General features: G+C 32.7%; 1 protein-coding gene across 5 annotated transcripts; it reads left to right on the plus strand.

Annotated features, from left to right (window-relative positions):
- Positions 1-13,518: 13,518 nt before the first annotated feature.
- Positions 13,519-22,512, plus strand: LOC107914252 (serine/threonine-protein phosphatase 5). Of its 5 annotated transcripts, none has more exons than XM_041103109.1 (14): positions 13,519-13,675; positions 14,093-14,241; positions 14,446-14,615; positions 14,698-14,769; positions 15,782-15,932; positions 18,308-18,416; positions 18,496-18,613; positions 18,936-19,083; positions 19,476-19,724; positions 20,395-20,520; positions 20,641-20,741; positions 21,768-21,842; positions 21,954-22,034; positions 22,208-22,512. In XM_041103109.1, exons 2-13 carry the CDS (start codon positions 14,163-14,165, stop codon positions 22,011-22,013), a joined length of 1,458 nt encoding a protein of 485 aa, XP_040959043.1. In that variant the 5' UTR covers positions 13,519-13,675; positions 14,093-14,162; the 3' UTR covers positions 22,014-22,034; positions 22,208-22,512. The 5 variants fall into 5 exon arrangements, with proteins under 5 accessions (XP_040959043.1, XP_016698599.2, XP_016698600.2 ...); XM_016843110.2 differs by having other exon boundaries at positions 22,287-22,512; XM_016843111.2 differs by having other exon boundaries at positions 22,295-22,512.
- The last annotated feature ends 748 nt before the right edge of the window (positions 22,513-23,260 follow it).

The raw sequence follows: 23,260 nt of genomic DNA on the forward strand, positions 1-23,260 counted from the left end.
CAACAGAAGTTGCTTGAGGATTAGAGGAATTTAATCCACTTGTTCTTAATAGTGTTCCATTGCCATCATTAGAAGGTGTGGTTAATGTGCATGTTTAAGTCTTAGATTAAATATAGAAGTTAAGCTTGGTAAGATATTCATTGCAATTTAATGCATCGACAATCACCTATCCTTTTATACCTTATGAGCACTTAGTATTCTGTTGAATATTCACGTTGGGGATCCCAGTTTATCATTATCATATTTTATCTTATTGTTTTCAAGTTATTGCTTCGACAACTACTCTCACAATTTATCTCGTTTCTATATATTTATTGCACTGACATTGATAGACAAAAAACAATCATCCTCATGGGATCCATATCTGACAGACTCATATCTGTCTACTATACTTGCATCGACAGTGTACACTTGCACATTATTGCTGTGACGTTAAACAGTCGATCAATAGTCTATATATCTATAATTTTTAAAGGATTAAATCAATTTTTTTTAAAATTTTAAGGGCCAAAGTACAATTTTACCTTTACTAATTTAAAATTTTAAAATTTTTTAAAGGGCTTAAATAGCAATTTTTCATTCTAGGGGGACTGGGGCCCCTACCAGCCCCCTAGATTCGCCTCTGGTTTTAACAAATGGTAAACATAAAAAAAATTACATTAAAAGAAATGAAGAAGGGAGAAAAACAGAGGGAGAAGCAGAAGACAATGGAAAAAAAGAAAAGTTAAAAGAACATAAAAGAAAAAAAATTAAATTGCTCAAAATGAAAAAATATAGGGACCATTTGTAAAATTTAATCTAAAATTTTTGTTTGAAATGATTATTAACGTGCCATGTCAGCTTACCGTTACATAATTAATGGCAATTAATGACTCAATGACTAAAATGTTACAACACGATAACGTAAGTGACTAAAACGTAATATTTCAAACATAAGCGAGACAAACAAAAGTGACTATTTTGATAGTTTACCCTAGAATTTATATCTAAATGTGTCATACAAATGTAGTTGATGTTAGAGTCGGAAGAACAAAATATAGATAAAAGAAAAAAAATTATCTCTAGATAAATGTTAAAATTATATATGAACTTTGATTTAATGTGTAATTTGATATATAAACTTTGAGTGGTGTAATTATACACATAAAATTTTGATTATGGTTCAAATATATTCATGAAATTTTAATTTTGATTCATCATACACATTTGAAGAAATAAATACATTAATTTATTTTTATATTTGATAATTATAACTATTTGTACATGCAATATATAAAAATAAAATGATGTTATATCAATAATTGTGTTAATAATTTGTGAGAATTAGATCAAATCAAAATTTTATGTATTAAATTGTATAAAATCAAAGTTCAAGTATAGAATTGCACATTAAACCAAGTTCACGTATAATTTTGAAATTTATCCCTTATTTTAGTAAGAGGCGCCACTAGGTGCTAGATATCCAACACTTGATCGCAATGGTGTGGATATAGACAATGAGACTGCTCGTCAAGCATCTTTTCGGGACACTCTTCTTGGGTCGTCTCAAAATAAGTTTAAAAGCCTAGACATGGATGATTTCGATTTGCAAGATGGGGATGTGCCGACATGTACCATTGATGGGGTTTTTTCGATTAGTTTCTTAGATCGAATTCATGATCTTATAAGGAAGAGTATGGTGTGAACAGTCGTCATCAAGTTGTTGGGTCAAAGGATTACATTCAATGCGCTCCTTAATAAACTATTTGCCTCTCTAGAAGTCGAGACAAAAGGATTCAAGTGATGGATTTGGAAAAACAATTTTTACCTAGTCAAGTTTCTTAATGATGATGATGACTACTCAAAGGCGCTGACGGAAGGCCCTTAGGTAATTTTTGGTCAATACCTCACAGTACAGCCATGGTCCCCATCATTCTCAACTACTCAAGATCATATTCAGAAGTCGGTTGCTTGGATTCGTCTACCTTACTTACCTGCAGAGTTGTACAAGAAATGTCTTCTTTGAGCTATTAGTGGTATTATGAAACTAGTAGTAAAATTTGACTACAATACTAATAGTGGCTCCTATGGACGGTTTGCTTAGGTGGTTGTGTGTCTTGGCCTTAGCAAGCCTCTAGTGTCCAAATTGTGGATTGATGGGAAACTTCAATGTGTCAAGTATGAGTCACTTCCAAACATTTTCATTGGTTGATGGCATTACGGTTATAGACTGAAAGACCTTTCCCTCAGTTAACCAAGAGAACTCGGATAGTGCACTTGTTCGTAATGCACAAACTTTAAGGAACCGGATGTCCATGCATGGGTAGAGAATGAACAATATGGGTCATGAATGTTGGTTGAGAGGAAGGCACAACACAGGGCCCGTATGGAGGGGGCCAAGAAGATATGTCGATTGGGAATCCCTTCGACGGCTTATGATTTGAAGTCTTACGGGATAATCATGAGCAACAACTGCATAAGGACAACAGTGATAATGCAAAAGTTTAGGGGCATTCGAATAATAAAATTAAATTGATATATATTTATAATAGGAGATATAATATGTTTGGAATTGATAAATTGAATCGAATTATTGAATAGATCGAAAATTCGACCAAATTGAAAATAATTGGGAAAATGACAAAAGTTGCTAATTAGTCCTTAGAGAGTCGTTTGTTTGCTGTCTTGACCAGATAAGTTCATGTGGTATATTTTTTATTAATTGTTATGCATTTAGAATTGTAATTGTAATTGTAATTATGTTTAATTGAAATTTTAATTGTTTACGATTCAGTACAAAAAGGTGAGATAGATGATTAAATTGAAATTATTACGAAATGACCTTAAATTGGACAGAAATAGGATATGTTAAGTGAAATGCTATCATATTTGAGAATTATTGATTGGTTATTTGTGCTAAGGATTGAATTGAATAAATTTGAAAATATTGAATGTTATTTGAAATGTGAAATTGGACTTATGTTGTGATGAACTATGTTGTTTATATATATATATGAGAATGATAAATTTGTTTGATTGAGATTATGATAATGAAATGGGGAATTGATTGAAAATAAATGTAAGAAAATGTTACCCTATTAACTGTTCGGGCAAGGTCGGGTATAATTGGCATGCCAGAAGATAGAAAGAGTTTAGGGTTATACGACTACGAGTCAAGGATTGTTGGGCACATTATTTGCCAATTATACTGACCAATGTTGGGCACATTTATTTGTCGATTTTACCGACCAACACAAGGCGCAATTCATTATTACAGATTTATCCATCAAGCACTGGGTGCCAAATCGGTGTGTTGGTTGGATCCGTGTATCCGTCCTAGTCCGAGTTCGAGTCAGGCTAATAGGGACATGTATAATGTAAATGGAATAAATGAAATTTATATTGAGTTGTTATGATGATCGAATGATACATTTGTATATTGAGAATCGATTATATAAGCCTAGGGGTGCAATATGGAAATGTGACAAATTGATGAATTTGATTTGGAATTTGCATTATGAAACGAAGTAGTAATTGAAAATAAATTGGCAATTGTTGTATATTTAATATAAAGATGAATTGATATGATATGGGAATGAAGTTCATATGATCTAATATGAATATGATTGAAAAATCAAATTATGAAATGAAAATAATGTTTGACATTAATTTGAAATAGGATGTATTATGTGTAACAACCCGTTTTTAGTGAAATAGGAATAGTGGTTTCGGGACCACAAATCTGAAGTCAGAAAATTTATTATTATTATTTTATTTTCTACAGTATGATAGTAGTAGCGTATAAAAATTTCGTTAAGATATTTTACTGTTTACATGCTCAATTTGATAAAAAGGACTAAATCGTATAAAGTGTAAAAGTTGAGTTCTAGTAGCTAAAGGTATTAAATAGCTATAGAACCTTAAAGTAAGAGTCCTTATATGGTAATTAGACCATAAATAGTGATAGTGGATGTACGTGGCTTGGCATAAGTGTAATTATTAATGTTTTAAAAGGTTATAATGGTAATTAGGTAATTAAATGATAAAATAAATAAAACTAAACTAAACATTCATCTTTTATTTCTATCTTCAACCGAAAATAAAGGAGAAAAAGAACCATGGAAGCTTAACATTCGGTGATTCTTGTCTTGCTTGATTAGGTATGCATTTTTGTCCCATTTTTAAATATTTTTATGTTTCCGGGATCGTTGTAGCTTAATCTAGTTAGCCCGGGGGCTAATTTGTGAAATTGTTAAACTGTTAGGGCTTTACCATTGATGCATGTACATTAGTTTTGAAGTGTGATGATAGAAAATGGATGGTTGTTGTTAGATAAACAACATTTATTAAGTGATTTTTGTTGAAATTATCAATTAGGGATTTAATTGAAAAATAGAAATTTTACACGTTTAAATTGTGAAATAAATGAAATATAGGGCTTTATAGGGACCTAATTGATATTCGGCTATAGTGGGTTGTGGTGGAATTTCATGAATTTCTATTTTTATGAGATAAGGACTAAATTGCAAAGGAATTAAAAGTATAAGGGCAAAATGGCAATTTTGTTAAAATATGATTTTGGGCTAAATTGAATGAATTATATATTAAATTGAGTTAAATTTATCCGTATAGATCAACACAGACCTCGTACAACTTTAGATCGGGGAAAAGAGAAAGTCTTGAATTAATTATCTCTGTATCTACGTATACTCGTCGAGGTAAGTTTGTGTGATTAAATTGTGTTTATATGTTTATATTGAATTATTTATGAATGGTGAATTTTTATAAATATACATGGTTGCATATCTAACGAAGTTTGACAAATACCTAGTCTCGTTTCAACCTTAGGAATCTGTAGGATACAGATGACATGTCATTAGGGTTACATAATTTGGGTACTGGTCCTGAACATCCTACCGATGGCTGAGGTCCTGCATGTGTTGTAGATACTCCACAGCTCGTGTGATCAGCATCGTGTAGTTATGTTCTGACCCATAGCTCTTGAGAGCATACCGATCTATAGCTCGTGAGAGCATATCGATCTACAGCTCGAATGAGCATACTGATTCACAACTCGTAAGAGCATACATGTACATGAATTGACGGATTACAATTATATGAGCTAGCACACTATGTGTGAGCTATCCCGAGTATCCAACGGTATTTTAAACGGTTCAACGGGCAATATTCTAATACGAAATGGTAAGAGTTTGATACAGGATATTACAGGAACACATATGATTTTACATGAAAAATGTGGTTACATGATACATGGAAAAATGAAATGGATTATACATGTATATGGAACTTGATCAATGGTTATGTTCATCTATGTTTATTGGCTTATATATGTAATTATATGGCTAACATGGTTGGTGTATATGTGCTTAGGCATTGGGCAAAATTATATTGGGATATGCTTGTTTACTTACCTATTATATGACTAAATGGTAAGTTATATTCTATATTATACGAACTTACTAATATTAAATGCTTACTCTGTGTTATTTTCTGTGTTTTATAGTGAATTAGAAGCTTGTTCGAGTTAGAAGCTTGTCGGAGCTATATCACATTATCCAACAGCTCTTTTGGTACATTCGGTTGTTAAATTTTGGTTATAATGGCATGTTAGGTATATTGGCTAATGTTGCCATGTGTTTTGGTTGTGATTTTGGCAATTTAACTTGGTGTAACACCCCAAACCCGGCCTAGACGTTATGGCTGAATCTGGGAGTGTTACGAAAAAGAGTTTTGAAATCAATCTTATTATGTTAAATTTCTTACATTTAATTGTTACTAAAAAGAATCCACATTTTATCAAACATATTATTATTTACGTTAAGGAAAACATTGTTAATCTTCTCTTTCAGAAAGCTTATTTTTGCAACGGAAGTTTGATATTGTTAAAGTTGAAAACCGAGTTTGTGTTTTCGGAAAAAAATATTTGTTTGTGTAAAACTGTGGTTTTGTCAATCATCGCAGTATAAAAATCAAAAACACATCCAAAACCAAAATGAAAACAAACAGTCCAGAGAGTCCTAATATTACAAAACTCTAAAAAATAACCCAGATTTTAAACAAAAACCGTTAATCAAAACAATTCGCGAACTAGTCGTCACCGCTGAGACTCCGTCGCACCGACCCACCTATGTCTTAGGATTACCACGTGGGGTATAAAACACCCACCCAGCCCTACACACCACATAGTGTATGTACGACATTTATCAGAATAATTTGCAGGTTGCTACTATAATAACAACGAATTATCGCCTCACATGACACTTACTCCAACAAAGAGAACCCACCCCATATACAAAAACAAAATACATATTTAACAGATTTAACATGACCCGCATGCTCGTATACAGATATCATACATGTTTATACAATACAATCAGACATACATATCAGTTTTCCTAAACTCAGATCAGTCTATCAGAAAAACAAGTTTAATGCATTAGGGTTTGTTTTGCCTTTATTGACCCTATGGAAGGCTCACAGTCGATCGGAACGACACGTACGACCCTAGGGAAAATTTTAGAATTTTGGGCCCACATGCCCGGGTGGCTCACACGCCCAAATTGGCCTTGCTTGTGTGGTCCACACGGCCTGACCCACATGCCCAAATTGGCCTAGCCCATCTGACCCACACGGCCACACACTTTCCCGTCACACGGCTGTGTGTCGCACACGACCGGGCCCACTCCCGTGTGGCATTGACAGGCCACATCTAGTTCATTTTTGATGCTACAACAATCCCAAGACCTCTAAAACCTAAAATGTAACACCCCTTACCCGTATCCGTCGTTAGAATAGGGTGTGAGGCATTACCAGAACATATGCACTTGTAAACGTATTTAATTGTATTATAAAATTTCATCTAAATTAAAACTTTCAAATTTTTAACATGCTTTTATAATTCTTCACAATATATCCTCTAAATATTATATTCATAATAAATAGGGCCTATGAGATCCGATTTATATTCATGCAATTCACAAGTCTTAACAATTCAATGCTTCATTTCCATTTCATTCAATTCATAATTTCTCATGTTCACAATTCAAATCAATTTCTCAATCCAATATACATTTCAATATCACAATAATTCTTTTAATTGAAATCATATCACTAGCAATAGAAATTTCCATTTACTTCTCATACAATTCAATATCATTAAGTTCAATACTAATACGTATTTACCATTTAACTCAACGTTTATTGATTATGTCATTCATTAGCACATTTATGAAATTCTTAATTTTGCAATGAAAACATCGCTTTAGCTTTTAATTTAGCTAAAATCAGATCATCATCAATCTCATAGTAACTATTTGAAATAAAACATTACATCATTTCTAATTCAACATTTATCAATTATGATCGAACATATGACCGATTTATACACAAGTCATTCATATATTTTCCAATTTTCCTCCTCCTCTTCTCCATTCCATATCCTTAATGTATATAACATGCTTAAATAACATTAACTATATTTTCACTATTTACTTATAAGTAAATTCAAATCTGTCTATTCGAGTCAGAGTCACTCAATTATTTATATCTTGAGTTACGAAACTTCAAATTAAGATTCGTTAATTTTATCTGAAACTAGAATCAGATATCTTCTTACCATAAAGTTTTCATAATTTTTGGCTTATCCAGTAAGTACAGTTTATTCTTTAAAGCCTCTCATGTTTCACTGCTAGACAGTTCCGACCCTTCTTCACTAAAAATTAATTATCTCCTCGTACGAGATTCGGATGATATTTCCATTTGTTTCTATTGAAAATAGACTCATTCAGAATTTTAAATATATAAATTTAAGACCCTAATTATTTTTCTTCAATTTTTTTTATTTTCCAAAGTCAGAACAGGGGAACCCAAAATCATTCTGACATTGTCTCACAAAATTTATTATATCTCATAATTTACAATTTCATTACTTACACCGTTTCTTCTATGAGAAACTAAACTCAATAAGCTTTAATTTTATATTTTATTCATTCTCTAATTCGATTCCCACAATTTTCGGTGATTTTTCAAAGTTAAACCACTGCTACTGTCCAAAACTATTTTAGTGCAAAATGTTGATTTCCATTTTGCCCTAAATTTCACAGTTCATACAATTCAGTCCTTGCACAATTAACCCCTCAATTAAGCTAAGTTTTCTCAATTATTATTTTACCTAGACATTATAAGTTATTCATAATTATTGAAATTTAGAATTTCCTCATAAAACCCTAACTTGTTTTACTATTAGGTCCCAAACATTCATTTTCTATTCAATTCTTTCAATAAAATCAACATATAAACAATTTAAAGCTCTAATTCCATGCTAAATCATCATATACTTCCAGCACATATTCATAGCAACTTTCAACTTCTTTCATAGAATCAAAAACTAATGAATTCAACAAGTGGGCCTAGTTGTAAAACTCACAAAAACACAAAAATTTCAAGAAATAATCAAGAATTGAACTTAGTTGTAGTAAAAATATGAAAAACCAGCTTAAGAAAACCCTTCTATGGTGATTTTGCTGATGAGAATGCAGAAAAATAAAGAGAAATCTAGATAATTACACTTGGATCCTAGCTTTATTAAGTAATTTTGCAATATTCCAATTTTGCCCTTAATTCTCCTTACTTTCTTACTGATTTCATGCCTTTTCTGTCCAGCCCAAATAGACATTGGGTCTATTTGCCTTTTAAGCCCTCTTCCTTTTATCATTTAAGCTATTTATCCATTTCCCATAATTTTGCATTTGTTACAATTTAGTCCTTTTTATTCAATTAATTATCGGAACTTTAAAATTTCTTAACGAAACTTTAATAATAACTTTTTAACACTCCATAAATATTTATAAAAATATTTATGGCTCGGTTTGAAATCTCTGAGGTCTCGATACCTTGTTTTTTTCTAATTATTTTAATATTTATTTCTAGTGCACTATTCACTATTTCAAAATTTTTCTTAACATCACATTTAACTTATACTCACAAAATTAATAATATTTTCTACTCATTTGTAGGATTTAGTGATCTCGAATCACCGTTCCGACACCCCTGAAAATTTAGGCCATTTCATTTTTCCTCGTCGGATTTGTGGTCCCGAAACCACTGTTCCGACTAGACCCAAAATCGGGCTGTTACATAAAAATAGTATACCAAACACCATTTCAGCAACTAATTTATGAATCCATAACAAAAATTCAAACAACACCCACAAACTTACCGCCGATGACAACCACCACTATCACGGATTAGGCCGTTGAGCGTAATTCCCTGCTTCACAAACTTCTCCTAAATGCAAGACCCACTAATTAAAGGCTACAAAATAACATTGCTAGCATCCCAAAATACTAATAGTTAAAGATAAGCGAAGCTCTACTTACCAAGCCGATTGAAGAACCCGAAAATCCAAGTTGCAACGATTGAACGGATGATTCGCGAACTGAATCAAAAGAAGAAGAAAAGAGGTTTTATAGAGAAAGGGAAAAACGTCAGAAGAGAGAAAGAAGAAAAGAGAAAAAAACTTCAAAACAAGGGGAGAAATATTTTTGGGAAAAAAAATAAAAATTGTTTAATTCCAAAAATAAAATCCTACTAGCAACCCAACTTCCCACTAACCAACCACAATCCCATAGAATCTTACCCACTAACCTCATTCAACTACCACAAACTTTCAGTCCCACCAAACCTCTTATCAGCCAACCAAAACAAAAATTATCATCTACACTCACACAGGGATTCAAACACGAAACCTCAGGGCAAGCTAACACCTTACCACTCGAACCAACAAGCTCATTCTAATATGAGTTTACCAAGAATATAACATAAGCCCACCTAAAAAGGATAAGGCTAAGACCAAAAATAACATATTTTCCAAAAGTGAGACTTGAACCTAAGACCTCAAACACACACCCAAAACACTTAACCACTGAAGCAGATACTCATTTATGACAGAATCCACAGAAATAAAGTTAAATAAATTAGGGCGTTACATAGATTGTCAACTTGCGAAACAAGTCAAGCGAATCGTTCGAAGCTCACACTATCCCGATATTGGATCGATAGTCTTTTGACCATATTAAGGCTTGGTTATGTGTGGCATGTACCTAAGAAATCTTAAGCTTGTGCAAATGTTATATCTAAAGTGAGTTTGACATTTTAAGGTTATGTTTATGTAAATATGCGTATGATGACATCAGTCATGAAGATGATATCTTGATGAGAAGTTTGACTTATATATTTGTTTGCTTTGATGGTGTCTAAATTATATACTAGAAAATAGGTGTACAAAGATTAGTTATAAGTTTAGGTATATTTGAAATGATTTGGTAAGCTTGATACTTAAACATGAGATTGTTTGAATGGCTATTTGGTGCTCGATTAGATGATAGTGAAAGTGACATTCAAGGCTTAATGGGTTGGCATGTATGTGGTCTTTTGGTTGATTTTAAATTGTTGATTGAGATGCCAATTGTGGCATATTGATTAGGCACTTAGGATGGTCGATATAAATGATGATTTTGGTTGATTTGGATGCATTTGAATTGGTTGAGATGTGGTTTAAATGGTAGCTTGTGGCATAGGTGATTTAAGGTTGAATAACTTGTTTTGAAAGGTGCTTTCCAGGTACACATGTCCTGGCACACGGCTGTGTGCCTTACACGACTTACAACATGGCTATGTGGCTTGTAGGTTTTGGTTGATTTTTGTTGCACACAGGCACAGAGAGTTACATAGCCTGGCAACACGGTAGTGTGACTTATTTGTGATTATTTGCACTTTTGGCCCACACAACATCAAGTTGTTACATGGCTTACCCACACAGTCGTGTGTCTCATCCCACACAGTCAGGGGACACGGTTGTGTGGCCTCTGTTTGCAAATTTTTACCATCTTTTCATTTTAATTTCAATTTAATCCATGTCTTTTGTCAGGTTGGTTTAAAGTTTTTTGTAAGCTCGATATTAACCCAAAATTGATTTAACTGATGGAATGATATTTAGTTGAGTTTTTGAGCTATAATTATATGTAATTGTTTGGTATTTGTTCGTAACATCCTATTGCTCGGGTCCGGCGATCGAACCGGGTAAGGGATGTTACAAGAAACACATATAATTGGACTCAATACATGAGAGACTCAAACTAAGCCTCATGTAACATATGAGAGGCGACAACCTTAGTAATATATAAGGGCATGTCGCTGCCCCCTCTACTTTACTTAGAGTAGGATTGTATTTTCTATTAAAATAATATTATTTAATCAGGACTTATTCAAGCATAACTCGTGTACTTCTCTCTATAAGTAGAAATCATCGATTGACCTAATTACACACTTCGTAAACGTCATTATTTTTTCAGAAAGTTGTAGTAATTTATTTACAAAGAATAAATTTTATTTTCTGGGAATATTGAATAATTACCAATTTATAGATAGAATTTACTTTCCCATTGAAAGTAAATAAATTATTTTTATTCCGTGAATTGGATAAGGTTGTTTAGTTGAAAGTCAATATCAACTTTAGTCCACATCGTACAAAGCATACGTATATCTCGATTTAGGTTTATTGCTATAAATAACACAATAAACTCGATTTAAGAAAAAAAATTAAATTTACGTTGTAACCAAAATAATTGTTTTCTTAATCGGATTTTTACAATATTTTCCAAACAAAAGAGCACTACCTTCAATCTATTGACTTCAACATCCATCCCCCAATTTGTACCTCGTCATCCAGACCTAGAAATCATTTGGCTTCGAGAGTTAATAGAAGCCCAATTTGAGAAAGAAGAAACCATTTTGCATATTTAAATTTCAAAGCGTAAGATCTTCACTTGAGGGGGTTGACAACAATCCAACCATTTAATAAGAGTAACCTTCCTTAAACCATTCGTAGGGCCCCAGATAAAATTTATAACTGTTTTCTCTATTTTCACATAGAACCCACTAGGAATAAGTGTTGATTGCATGAAATAGTTTGACACTAGCATAAAGACCAACTTGGCAAGTGTAACTATACATGCCATTGACAAAGTCTTAGAGTCCCATACATTAAGGCCATTATAGACTTTATCAATCACAAATTATTATGTCTTTTTTCTCAATCAATCATGAAAGAGGGAAAAGCCAAGGTAGAAGCCCAAATTCGAGATTTGTTGGTACCCTAAGTGAGTACTAGTTAAGGTAGATAGTTCATTGAGGGAAAAAAACCTTCGCCTTTTGGTTGTTGACTTGATGTCTCGAATAATAACAAAATTGATTAATGGCGTATTTCAAAAGATCTGTCTTCTCCAAGTTAGCTTATAAAAGAACATTAAATCATCTGCATCAATGAGGACAAAATGCAGTGTGAGATGGCACGAATTGACCCTATTGGAAAACCAACCTCAACTAGTGTATATTTTATAAATTCCCAAATGATACAATCATAAGCTTTCTTCAGATCAATTTTGATAACAATCCATCTTGCTCTCCCTTTACTAGTGCGTATCGAGTGAATAACCTTTTGCATAAAGAATATTGTCTGTAATGTTGTAGGCAGCTACAAAGCTCGTCTAATTTAGGGCAATATGAGTAACATAGTAGACTTCAACCTATTAACAATGACCCTTGTAATAATCTAGTAAACCATCAAACATAGACTAATGGGGTGAAAAAGAGATAGAACCTTTGAACTATTAATTTTTGAGATCAAAACCAACAAGGTTTTATTCAATAAAGGAACAATTGTTTAACTACTAAACACGTCTTTAACAACCTGATAGATTGACCTAACAGTAACTGGCCATTGTGACTGGAAAGATTTAGAGTGGAATCCATCTAATTAAGAGCCTTTAGGGGTGCCATTTTAAAAAGAGCCAACTAAATTTCGTCAGAAGAAATATTGGACTCTAGCATCCCAATTATAGGCTAGTAAGCTTCGAAAAATGTCCATAAAGAGGAAACTGACAAAGATGGGGTCCATCAACTGTGTATAAGGTCTAGAAATAAGAAATGGCCTCAACTTTAATTACATCCAATCATAACACTACTTCTTCATTAGAAAGTTCGAGAGTGACTACGCATTTTTGCTTTATTCTTGCCATTGTATGACTGTAAATAAATTTATTCTACTTTTTCACAATTTATACAAAATTATGTAAAGTATACGACAATTGAACCTAAAAGCTTGAGTTAAATTTAACAAGTTTGCTAAAGGATTCATACTTAAGCTAGCTGTAATAATTTATGACGTTGGGAGTTTAAACCAGAACGTTATTTAATACAACACTCTTCTTTTACATAAACACATGTTAAACAAAGCTAAAAAGTGTTACTTAAAACCTAGAACAAATTTTCAAAAATTAAGTAATTTAACAAGTCATGATAGAACTCCCGTGCTTTCTATACAATTCATTCTTAGCAAAAAAGATATTAATAAAATTTTTTACCATGCGCAGTGAATAGAAGTTTCCTGATTTCTCTCCGCAGGGAAAACAAAATTTATTTGACAATCAAATCAATCCATAAATAGAAATACAATAAAATATAATAAATAAAAAATAGGTTGGAAAAAGAAAATACAAGTTGTTCTGGTTTTATCTAGGGTTTCCCTTTCAGCCAAACTAATAAAAACTCCATTTTCTCTCGCTCGACAGTCAAAGCTCAACTACAGCTGATTTTTTTTTTATCTTCTATTTTCCAGGTAACCTTCCTTCTTCCTCCTGAATCTACACTTAGGTCTCCCTCAATTCTTCGCTAACCCTACAACTCTTAACTTTTATTTCTATTTTGCTTTTGATTGTTCGCTTATGCTTGAAATTTCTGTCTTTCAATATGAAGTTTTGAATATCCTAGCATAGAAGATATGAATAATTTCTTCAAGTTGTATTAGCTTTTTTTTCCAGTTGTATGTGCATGTTATTTTGTTTTATTAAAATTTTGATGATAATTTTAGATTTGTTATTTCTTAAGTGTGTTTTAGGTATTGTTATTTTCGAAGTTTTTCTGATACTTTTGTTATGGATGTTTGTTACTACATAGGATGCTCTTGTTTCAGAAGATGCAAGCATTGTCGTCTTGCTAATGTGTTGTTTGTTTAATGTTGTTGTGGATGATGCAGAGGTTTGTGAGAAGAAAATAAGCTTTTCACTAACATTTTAACTTGATTTAACCAAGTTGATAAAAAGGTTATGCCCAGTATGGAAAATGAAGGTTCTGAAGTCTCACGAGCTGAAGAAATCAAAAACCAAGCTAATGAAGCATTTAAAGGTACCAATGTAATGAGCATGTAAATCTCAGTATCACAGATATTGATTTTGTTTTGTCGAATAGTGATTGGGTTAAAGTGTTTGATTCTGCATAGAGAAAGTGCAGACTGTAGATAGTCAAATGCATGTATGAGGATTATGATAGTGATGTTTGCAATTTCGTTGTGTTCAATTGTGCTGAAGCTCTCGATTTTCTTTTATTCAGCACACAGATATGGTCAGGCTATTGACTTGTACACACAGGCGATAGAGCTAAATAGTCAGAATGCAGTGTACTGGGCCAATCGCTCACTTGCTCACACCAAATTGGAAGAGTATGGTAGTGCCATACAGGATGCTACTAAGGCAATTGAAGTGGATCCTAAATATTCAAAGGCATGCTTTATCTACTGAAGTGATTCAGCCTCTTATGCAGTATATATTTTTGTTCTTGTTCTGATGGTTCTCTAACTTACAGGGTTATTACAGACGAGGCGCAGCTTATCTTGCCATGGGGAAGTTTAAGGAAGCACTAAAGGATTTTCAACAGGTGCTGGGGTTGTAATATTTCAAAAAGATGTTTGTTTCATTGTCTTTGTTTAACTTCTTTCATTCAGAGGTTGCTATTGTCTGTAATTATTTCTCATGAATCTTTTTTACATGTTTTTTAATTCATTAATAATTGTAGCAGGTTTTTGCCCTTCTAATAAATAATTTTAATTTTATTAGAAACTCTCTTTCTTTTTCTTTTCCTTTTTACACCTAGGGCTTGTTGTAGAATGTTTTTTCTGTTTAAGACGAGATTAACAAGTTATTTCTCCTTCTAGTATTAGAGATTGTATGGGGTGGTGAGATGTGCTTGGTAACTCTAGATTTGAGATAACTTCACCAGTCTTATTATGTTTTCTATTTTATGAGTTGCATGTATTCATACATTTGCTTTTGAGTGAGAAAACCTTATGAAGTTATTTCTTGTTTTACCTGAGATATACTGCAATGTTCCTATGCAATTAATACACTCATTGCAGATGGATCCACCTTTCTTACATCATCCTGTCTAAGATTGGTCTAGTGTTAGAGATTGAATGGGGTGGTGAGATGTGCTTGGTAACTCTAGATTTGAGTAACTTTACCAGTCTTATCATGTTCTCTATTTTATGAGCTGCATGTATGCATACATTTGCTTTTGAGTGAGAAAGCCTTATGATGTTATTTCTTGTTTTACCTGAGATATACTGCCATGTTCCTTTGCAATTAATACTCATTGCAGATTGATCCACCTTTCTTACATCATCCCGTCTAAGATTGTTCTAGTGAAATTTATGCCTAGAGAAGTTACATATGGTTTTTTGGCTGATTTCATTTAAGGACCTGGAGGAGGGTTCTTGCTAGTGATGCCTATTTCCATAGATTCTATTCTGTCTTTATTCCCCTTGCTTACTTTGCATCTATTGTTGATGCCTTATTTTTCCTCTCCCATGAAATTCATATAATTGCTCTACATTAACATGTGACATATGGTTTGTGATGTCTGAAATATATTTTCCTCCCTCTGTAATCAGGTCAAAAGGATTTGTCCCAATGATCCTGATGCTACCAAGAAATTAAAGGAGTGTGAGAAAGCGGTAATGAAATTAAAATTTGAAGAAGCGATTTCTGTACCCGAGTCGGAGAGGCGTTCTGTAGCTGACTCCATAGATTACCGCACCATCAGTATTTTCTTCTTCCCATTATTTCTACCATTTATTTCCGAACTTTACGTTTTTTTTGTCTTCTAGAAATGGTCTTCCACATTAATATGATATTCATTAGAGTTGCTATTTCTTGTTTGCATCTATGGGTGATTGAAAATTTTAATAGGATGTCAAAATATCTACGGGCAGGAGGCATATAGTATGTTTCTCTTTTCTTCTAAGAAAAAAGGAACCTGGTTTGTTTGAAATGAAAAATATCATTTAGGAATAATTGTGAATCTTTCTGTGTCATTTGTTGGTATAATTTGTGAGATAATGTGCAGTTAAGCTCTTTTTTTTTGCTAAGTTTCAGTGCCTTCTGATGTTATCACTTTACTTTTTATCCTCTTATTGCAACATCATATTTCCTAGGGAGAAACTAAGAAGTGTTCTTTACAAATAAAGCAATGAATTGCCTAACAGTTAGTGCAGTTAAAATTTTTTCAATGCAGCTTGTGACCTAATACTATTTATGTTGTTCAGTCTGGAACATGTCATCATCTTGGTGATTGATTCACTATGTTATATACATCTGGTATGTGTTATATATTGTGGGAAAATTGAGATAGTAAAAGGTAACTGTACTGCAAAAGCTGTTAATTCATATAACTTTCATTGCTAGCCTTATTATCTGTTTATGGATAAGCGAAATGGGTTTTAAATATTTGATAATGTTTTGTTGTATCAAGGCTGATTTTTTTATTATTATATGAAATTGTGGTCTTTTGGTCACATTGATAAAATATGGCATTGAGTTGAATCCTCTTGAAATTTATGATCATCACTCTCCAAGTATCATAGTTTTCCTGATTTACTACTTTAGGTTGTACTTGTGTGATTTATGTTTTGGTAATGTACAGGGAAGGAAATTAGTCATGGGAGAGTTATCTTGTGATGATATCAAGTTATATATGATTAGTTATTTTTTCTTTAATGATAAGTCCTTTTTGTGTGTGGAGGAACTTGCCATATTGTTAATCAACATTTATATTAACATATTGCATCATGATAGGGACAGGTCCCATTTCACTTTCCATGTGCGCCCAGCTTCAGTGGCATTTGTGGCAGCGCTAGTCACAAATGGTGGGGCAGCAGTTGCCATAAGTGTGGAAGCAGTAGTGCTAGTGGTTCTAGGGACATGGTGGTGGGGTGAATCCACTGGTAGTGGTGTCTTTACTTAAGAGTTAAATGCTTGACTTAGATCTGATAGTTTGAGCTCAAAGTAAAATGTTGAAGTACTGAACAAGTCAATCTCACATGTTTAAATAATCAATCTGCAGAAGTAAGATGGCGAATTCACTAAAAAGATGATACATTTCCACTAGGAACTTAGAAAGAATATTAATTGAAAAGGTACCGGCTATCCTGTATTTTCATAAGGCAGAAGGGAGAGATTAAAAATCTTGTGCAACTACTTAGAATTCCTTGATGCAATCATTGAAGCACGGGAAATTGGGAATACTTTTCTGGTTTTCTTCCCTGTGAAAATGTACGTAAATGTTAGTAACATACTGACTGGTTGGCAGTGGATGTTTCCATTTATTACATCTGTAATATTTTACAGAATAATATCTGTGCTGATTTTTTTTCTACTTTAGTGTTTAGTTTAGGCAAGAAGTTCTGACACCAATTTGCTTAAAGACTAAGCTCAATAACAGTATTAAATGTTCTGTTTAGTTTTGCTTCTTATCTCTCCCTCGTTTTAACTCTGAACCAGTGGCTGGATGATGTGATAGTAGATTATATTTGAAAACCTTAGCCCATAATGAACATGGGATTTGATTCCGAGTTGTTCATTTATCTAGCAAGGGGCTTGTCTGCTAGTTTATTTCTATATTGTTCCTGACTATTGTTGCATAAGTTCTATAATGTAATAGGGAATAGTTATTGATCTTGAAAAAAATTATAAATTGAATACGGAATTTGAACAATTGTAAGCTTTCAAAACTATGACATGCTCAATTATCAAAAGATCAATTTTAGGACTTTGAGGATGTCTAAGTGCAGTACATATGTCTGAGAGAGTAAGTATTCTATTTACTTTTTACAGTGTGTATAGAATGGGTTTATGTTGAAAGAATTTGGAGTTTAATGTAGCAATTCATTCTTGCATCAGAAAGAGGTTAATGCATTATCATTTACTTTCTAATATGTAAGCTGCATATAAGCTTTTAACTTATACTGATTAGCATTCATATAAATACAGATAAAGCATTCTGTAAAACTTTGAAAGTAAATTGCTCATCAGTTTTGAAAGCACTGAATATTTTAGCTTGCTCTCTTGAATTGTTGAAAGTATCTTAAAAATAAATGTCTTTTGTGCATTAATGACATTGCTATTTTTTTTTGTTAAAGAGGTGGAGCCACAATATTTAGGCGCAAAAATAGAGGGAGATGTTGTTACTTTGGACTTTGTTAAGAAAATGATGGATGACTTCAAGAACCAAAAGTGTTTGCATAAAAGGTTTGTTTAGTAAATGCAGTTATGGATTCTGTTCTTGCTATATTACTAGCTTTTTTGCTAAATAATATTATTGGTACAGATATGCATTCCAGATTGTCTTGCAAATGAGAGAAATGTTGCAGGCTCTGCCCTCTCTTGTAGATATTAATGTTCCTGATGGCAGTCTTTTAACTGTGTGCGGTGACGTGCATGGTCAGGTAATTTCACGCCTTGGTAATCATTATCAAAGCTCTAACTCTAGCAACTGCACATGATTCATATGCTTTTGCCAAATAAGGTAATTAACAGAGTCTAAAGTGGACTTAGTGCACTTTAAGACTTGGTGATGCATATAATGTCGCCATCCATTAATGTTAGATGCAGGTAGCTATCATGCTTTCTTGAGTAACTAAATTTTACAGCTATGATAATATAGCTAACATTGTGGAATAATTACTATGCTTCATTTTATTGCTTATGCTTTTGCTTTCTTTTAGTTGCTTTTGTTTATTAAAGTGTTATTGTTCCATTTTCTTGTAGTTCTACGATCTGATAAATATTTTTGAGCTTAATGGTCTCCCTTCTGAAGAGAATCCATATCTCTTTAATGGTGACTTTGTTGATAGAGGATCTTTCTCTGTGGAGGTCATCCTCACACTATTTGCATTCAAGTGCATGTGTCCATCAGGTGAACTCTACTTCTGTCATTCTCTGCCTCACATTTCCTCCTTGGCCTTTACATGAATTGCATGGTCCTTTTTTCCTGTTTCTCTCCCCTTGTCCCTTTGCAGATAATTTCTAATATTTTAGATGCATCTTTTCTCTTTTTTGTGCTTAAACCAAATTGTCATTGGAGTATTAAGGTGCTTTATTGAACACTTCTTTTAGGTTATCTCTATCTAAATTGATCTTCATGATCTTGATCGGAGACTCCTATATCAATCTTCTTGATAGGGCACTCCCTAAATTGATGGTCTTGATTGGAAGATCTCTAAACTGATCTTCGGGACTTGTTACCTATTAGTATGATATATATAATCTTGGTTTAACTTTTTTTACATCTAACTTGGGAATTTTCAGCTATTTACCTTGCTAGAGGGAATCATGAGAGTAAGAGCATGAACAAAATCTACGGTTTTGAGGGTGAGGTCAGGTCCAAGCTGAGTGAGACATTTGTGGAACTCTTTGCGGAAGTATTCTGTTATTTGCCTTTGGCTCATGTAATAAATCAGAAGGTCTTTGTCGTTCATGGAGGCCTTTTCAGTGTTGATGGGGTGAAACTCTCTGACATTAGAGCAATAGATCGATTTTGTGAGCCTCCTGAGGAAGGTAAACTGGAAAACTGTGTTTTTCCTTTACTTCTGAAGATTCTGTTATGCTTGGTACTAGTTCATATATTATGCGTTGACTATTGATTTTTCTTCTGGTAAAGTTTTGCAACTATGTTGTCAACATTTATTTGTTCATCCACTTTTTTAGTTTGGATATGGATGTTTCTCCACTACAATCCAAATTTTTATCTATATAATATAAAAATTGTGACATAGGAGGTCTGAAATTTTTTTGAAGACTATGATGCCCTTTTTAAGCTTAGATATCCTTTCTACCTTTAGAAAAAATATTCTAGTAAAATTTAGTGAGAGAAAATTTTTCTTCTTCTAGATTGAATTGAATGGGAATGAAACTTTTGTTAAGGTTAAAACTCCGTATTACTTTGGCTCTCTATTTCTAATAGTTTTTTAGGATTAAATTATGATTTTACTTTATTACTGTGTAGTCTACCTAAATAATGATTTTTAATATGTAACTTTGTCATTTGTAATCAGTATAATACTTGATAAATAATCCAATTCACATGTAAAATGCAAATGAAAAAGCAGTCATCTAAAATTGCTATGTATGAAGAAGTTGAAACAAGTTTAGGAGCAAAAAGGTAGTGTTAAATAATAATACTACGCTTTTGACTCTATGTCTCATGGTTCTTTGCTGATTTTGTCAGGGTTGATGTGTGAATTGCTTTGGAGTGATCCACAACCTTACCCAGGACGAGGGCCCAGCAAGAGGGGAGTGGGTCTTTCTTTTGGTGCAGATGTGACAAGGAGATTTTTGCAGGATAATAATCTAGGTATTTATCTGATAGTTTGTGTGTGCGTGTATGTGTTTTATATTATTTTATTTTATAGTGAAAAGGTGAGGGGGGAGAAAGAAAGAAATTGATGTTGGTGATATTATGCTTAATTGGCAGATTTAGTAGTGCGATCTCATGAAGTAAAAGATGAAGGTTATGAGATTGAGCATGATGGTAAACTTATTACTGTTTTCTCTGCACCAAATTACTGTGATCAGGTAATTGAATCTCAAATTTCTACTTCATAATTTTATCCTCTGGTCTTGTGTAATAATCTCATATGGATATTAATGTACATAAAAAGTTGCTTGTGTCTGTCATATTGCAAAATTGGTTTTTAGATTAATTTAACTGTTTATCATTAGCAAGTTAGTATCAATTGTTTGCTATAATAAGTTGCATCATCTTTTTGTACCTCTCTTAATCTTGGATCAAGTTGTTTTAGAGAACCAGAAAGATAATGGCAGATTATGGTCAAATATTGAAAAGCAATTGAGGTGGAAGTATGAAGCTTATCAGTCTGGGTTTATTGGTTGGGGATAGCTGCATGTGTATGCTTCTGTTCTTTGAAACCTGCATCATAGTCATTGTCAAATGCAATGTGTCTTTGTTGTCCGGTGCACATGTTTCTTCATTTTATGGTCATTTTGAAGTACACTGCAATATTGAATGGTTTCAGGCATGTGGTCTTTCACAAGTGCAATATGTGTGTGTCCTCCAGTTCATGAGTTCCTCCATTTTATTCTGTAGTTTACTGTCATTTTCAAGCACACTGCAATATTAAATAGTTTCAGGCATAGTGTGTGGAACATCAAGTTTCCACTAGTATTTTGGTTATGTTACTGAAGTTACTCGGATTGGGTGTGAGTGTATGACGTGGGTATGTCCATATTCTTAAAGCTTTTTCTTGTATTTGGGGAGACTTGGGTGGGTTATAATCTCATACCAATGTTTGGATGTGTCGGATATGGGTATTTGAATTAAAATAAAGAGTCGAAGCAATAGGATATTACTTTTAAGAGTAGTATAATTTGTTATAGAAAATTTAATGTTAGAATTTTGTATGAGATTTGGCCTTTTCCAACTCCACTGCCTCCTCACCTGTGCTCTCCTCCAACACTTACTATCCTTTAGGTCTTTCTTTTGATCATTCTGTTTGAAGTTGAAACAGAATTATTAGGTTGGAAGTTGTATTTATATAATATTTTATAGTCTAATACAAGTCATTGGACGGTTTGTTTCAGATGGGTAACAAGGGTGCATTTATTCGGTTCGAAGCCCCTGATTTAAAGCCAAATATTGTTACATTCTCAGCTGTGGTTAGTAATTTGTGTTGCTTTTATTATTGTTTACCTATTGTTTTCCTACTAGAAAAAGACCGTGAATGAAAGCTTTGACTGACGTGCTTCGATGTCTGATTTGCTGCACAGCCTCACCCTGATGTCAAACCGATGGCTTATGCCAATAACTTTCTCCGAATGTTCCAATAGTGATGCCCTACATCTTTCTCTGTGAGTAGTAATGCTCCAATCTCGTATGAATTAGGTTTTTGCTATAAAATCTCTATACTGCTCTGTAGCTCCATTGTTCGCTATACGATGTTTCTCTACTGCTCAGTGGTATGAATCTTTTTTTGGGATACAATGTCTGTTCACGGGTTGATGCTAAGTTTGTTCCTGTCCAGGGGGCAGCTGGCAAAGTGGTAAATGTTGATAACTGCCCGTTATGGTTTTTTTATGTTATTGTTTCTTTTTATTTTTAAGAATTTCAGGCTGGGGGTTTTAATCTAATCCAATCCAAAGGCCAGTTCAAGTTGGGCAAAAAAGCCAGTAAGATTAAAAAAAAGAAAAAGAAAGAAGACACATCTCCTGGTATTGGCAAAGATTCTGCTGGTCGCGTTGTAAAATAGACAACTCTCTATTTTTGTATACATGTGTCCTAAAATACTTAGAAATTTTTCAATAAATTTGTGTAGTTTTTCTTGTTGAATCCCTTGGCTGCCGTTTTCTTCTTAATTAGAAAGCTTCCCAAATCATGCAGACTTAAATAGGCTTTTAATATTTGTCCAATCAAGTTGGTTTATGTTAGTTCATTTTTTTCAATGTTATCTCAGTGTAATATTCCATAATTGTGCATTTATTTTATTAAATTTTAATTCTCTTTTTAATGTTCCTATTATTATATTATATAATTTTTGTTTGGCATAAGTTACATAACAGAGTGTTTTTTTTTAATCTTCATGAAATAAATATTTGGTATATTGTCAGTAGAGTTTTTCTTTTATTTAAGTATAGTCGTGGGGTAAACAAGTAAAGTAAAATATTAAGAAATAAATATTTTTAAAAAAGGAGATACGATAATTTTTTAATACCGTATTCATTAATTATTAACAAAATATATTATGAAATTAATATAGTGATATCTTCCAAAATTTCTACTTGAAGTTTTAAATCTATAAAGTTATTGATTTTAATTGAATAAACTAAAAAAAATGTTCTTTTTATAATTAAATATTTTAATTAAATAAATATATCTTTAACTTTAAATATATTTTGTTTTGAATAGAATGATTTTCCTTATAATTAATGGAAATTGAATGCATGACATTAATGTTATAAAAAAAATAATATTAACTCTTGCTATAATACTGCTTATGATTATAGTTTTATTTATTTATTCCTAATTTCTACTTTCAAACTCAAGAAATGATAAATTTTACATCTTACAAACTAAAGGG

The sequence above is a fragment of the Gossypium hirsutum genome, chromosome D10 (assembly GCF_007990345.1).
Source record: "Gossypium hirsutum isolate 1008001.06 chromosome D10, Gossypium_hirsutum_v2.1, whole genome shotgun sequence".
Taxonomy (NCBI): Eukaryota; Viridiplantae; Streptophyta; class Magnoliopsida; order Malvales; family Malvaceae; genus Gossypium; species Gossypium hirsutum.

What these genes read in the sequence shown, in the direction of transcription:
- LOC107914252 (XM_016843108.2), top strand. Translation starts at nt 14,163, where the DNA reads ATGCCCAGTATGGAAAATGAAGGTTCTGAAGTCTCACGAGCTGAAGAA. An exon ending in CATAGATTACCGCACCATCA is followed by an intron (nt 15,933 to 18,307) that starts GTATTTTCTTCT and finishes TTTTTGTTAAAG; the next exon opens with AGGTGGAGCCACAATATTTA. An exon ending in GCGGTGACGTGCATGGTCAG is followed by an intron (nt 18,614 to 18,935) that starts GTAATTTCACGC and finishes ATTTTCTTGTAG; the next exon opens with TTCTACGATCTGATAAATAT.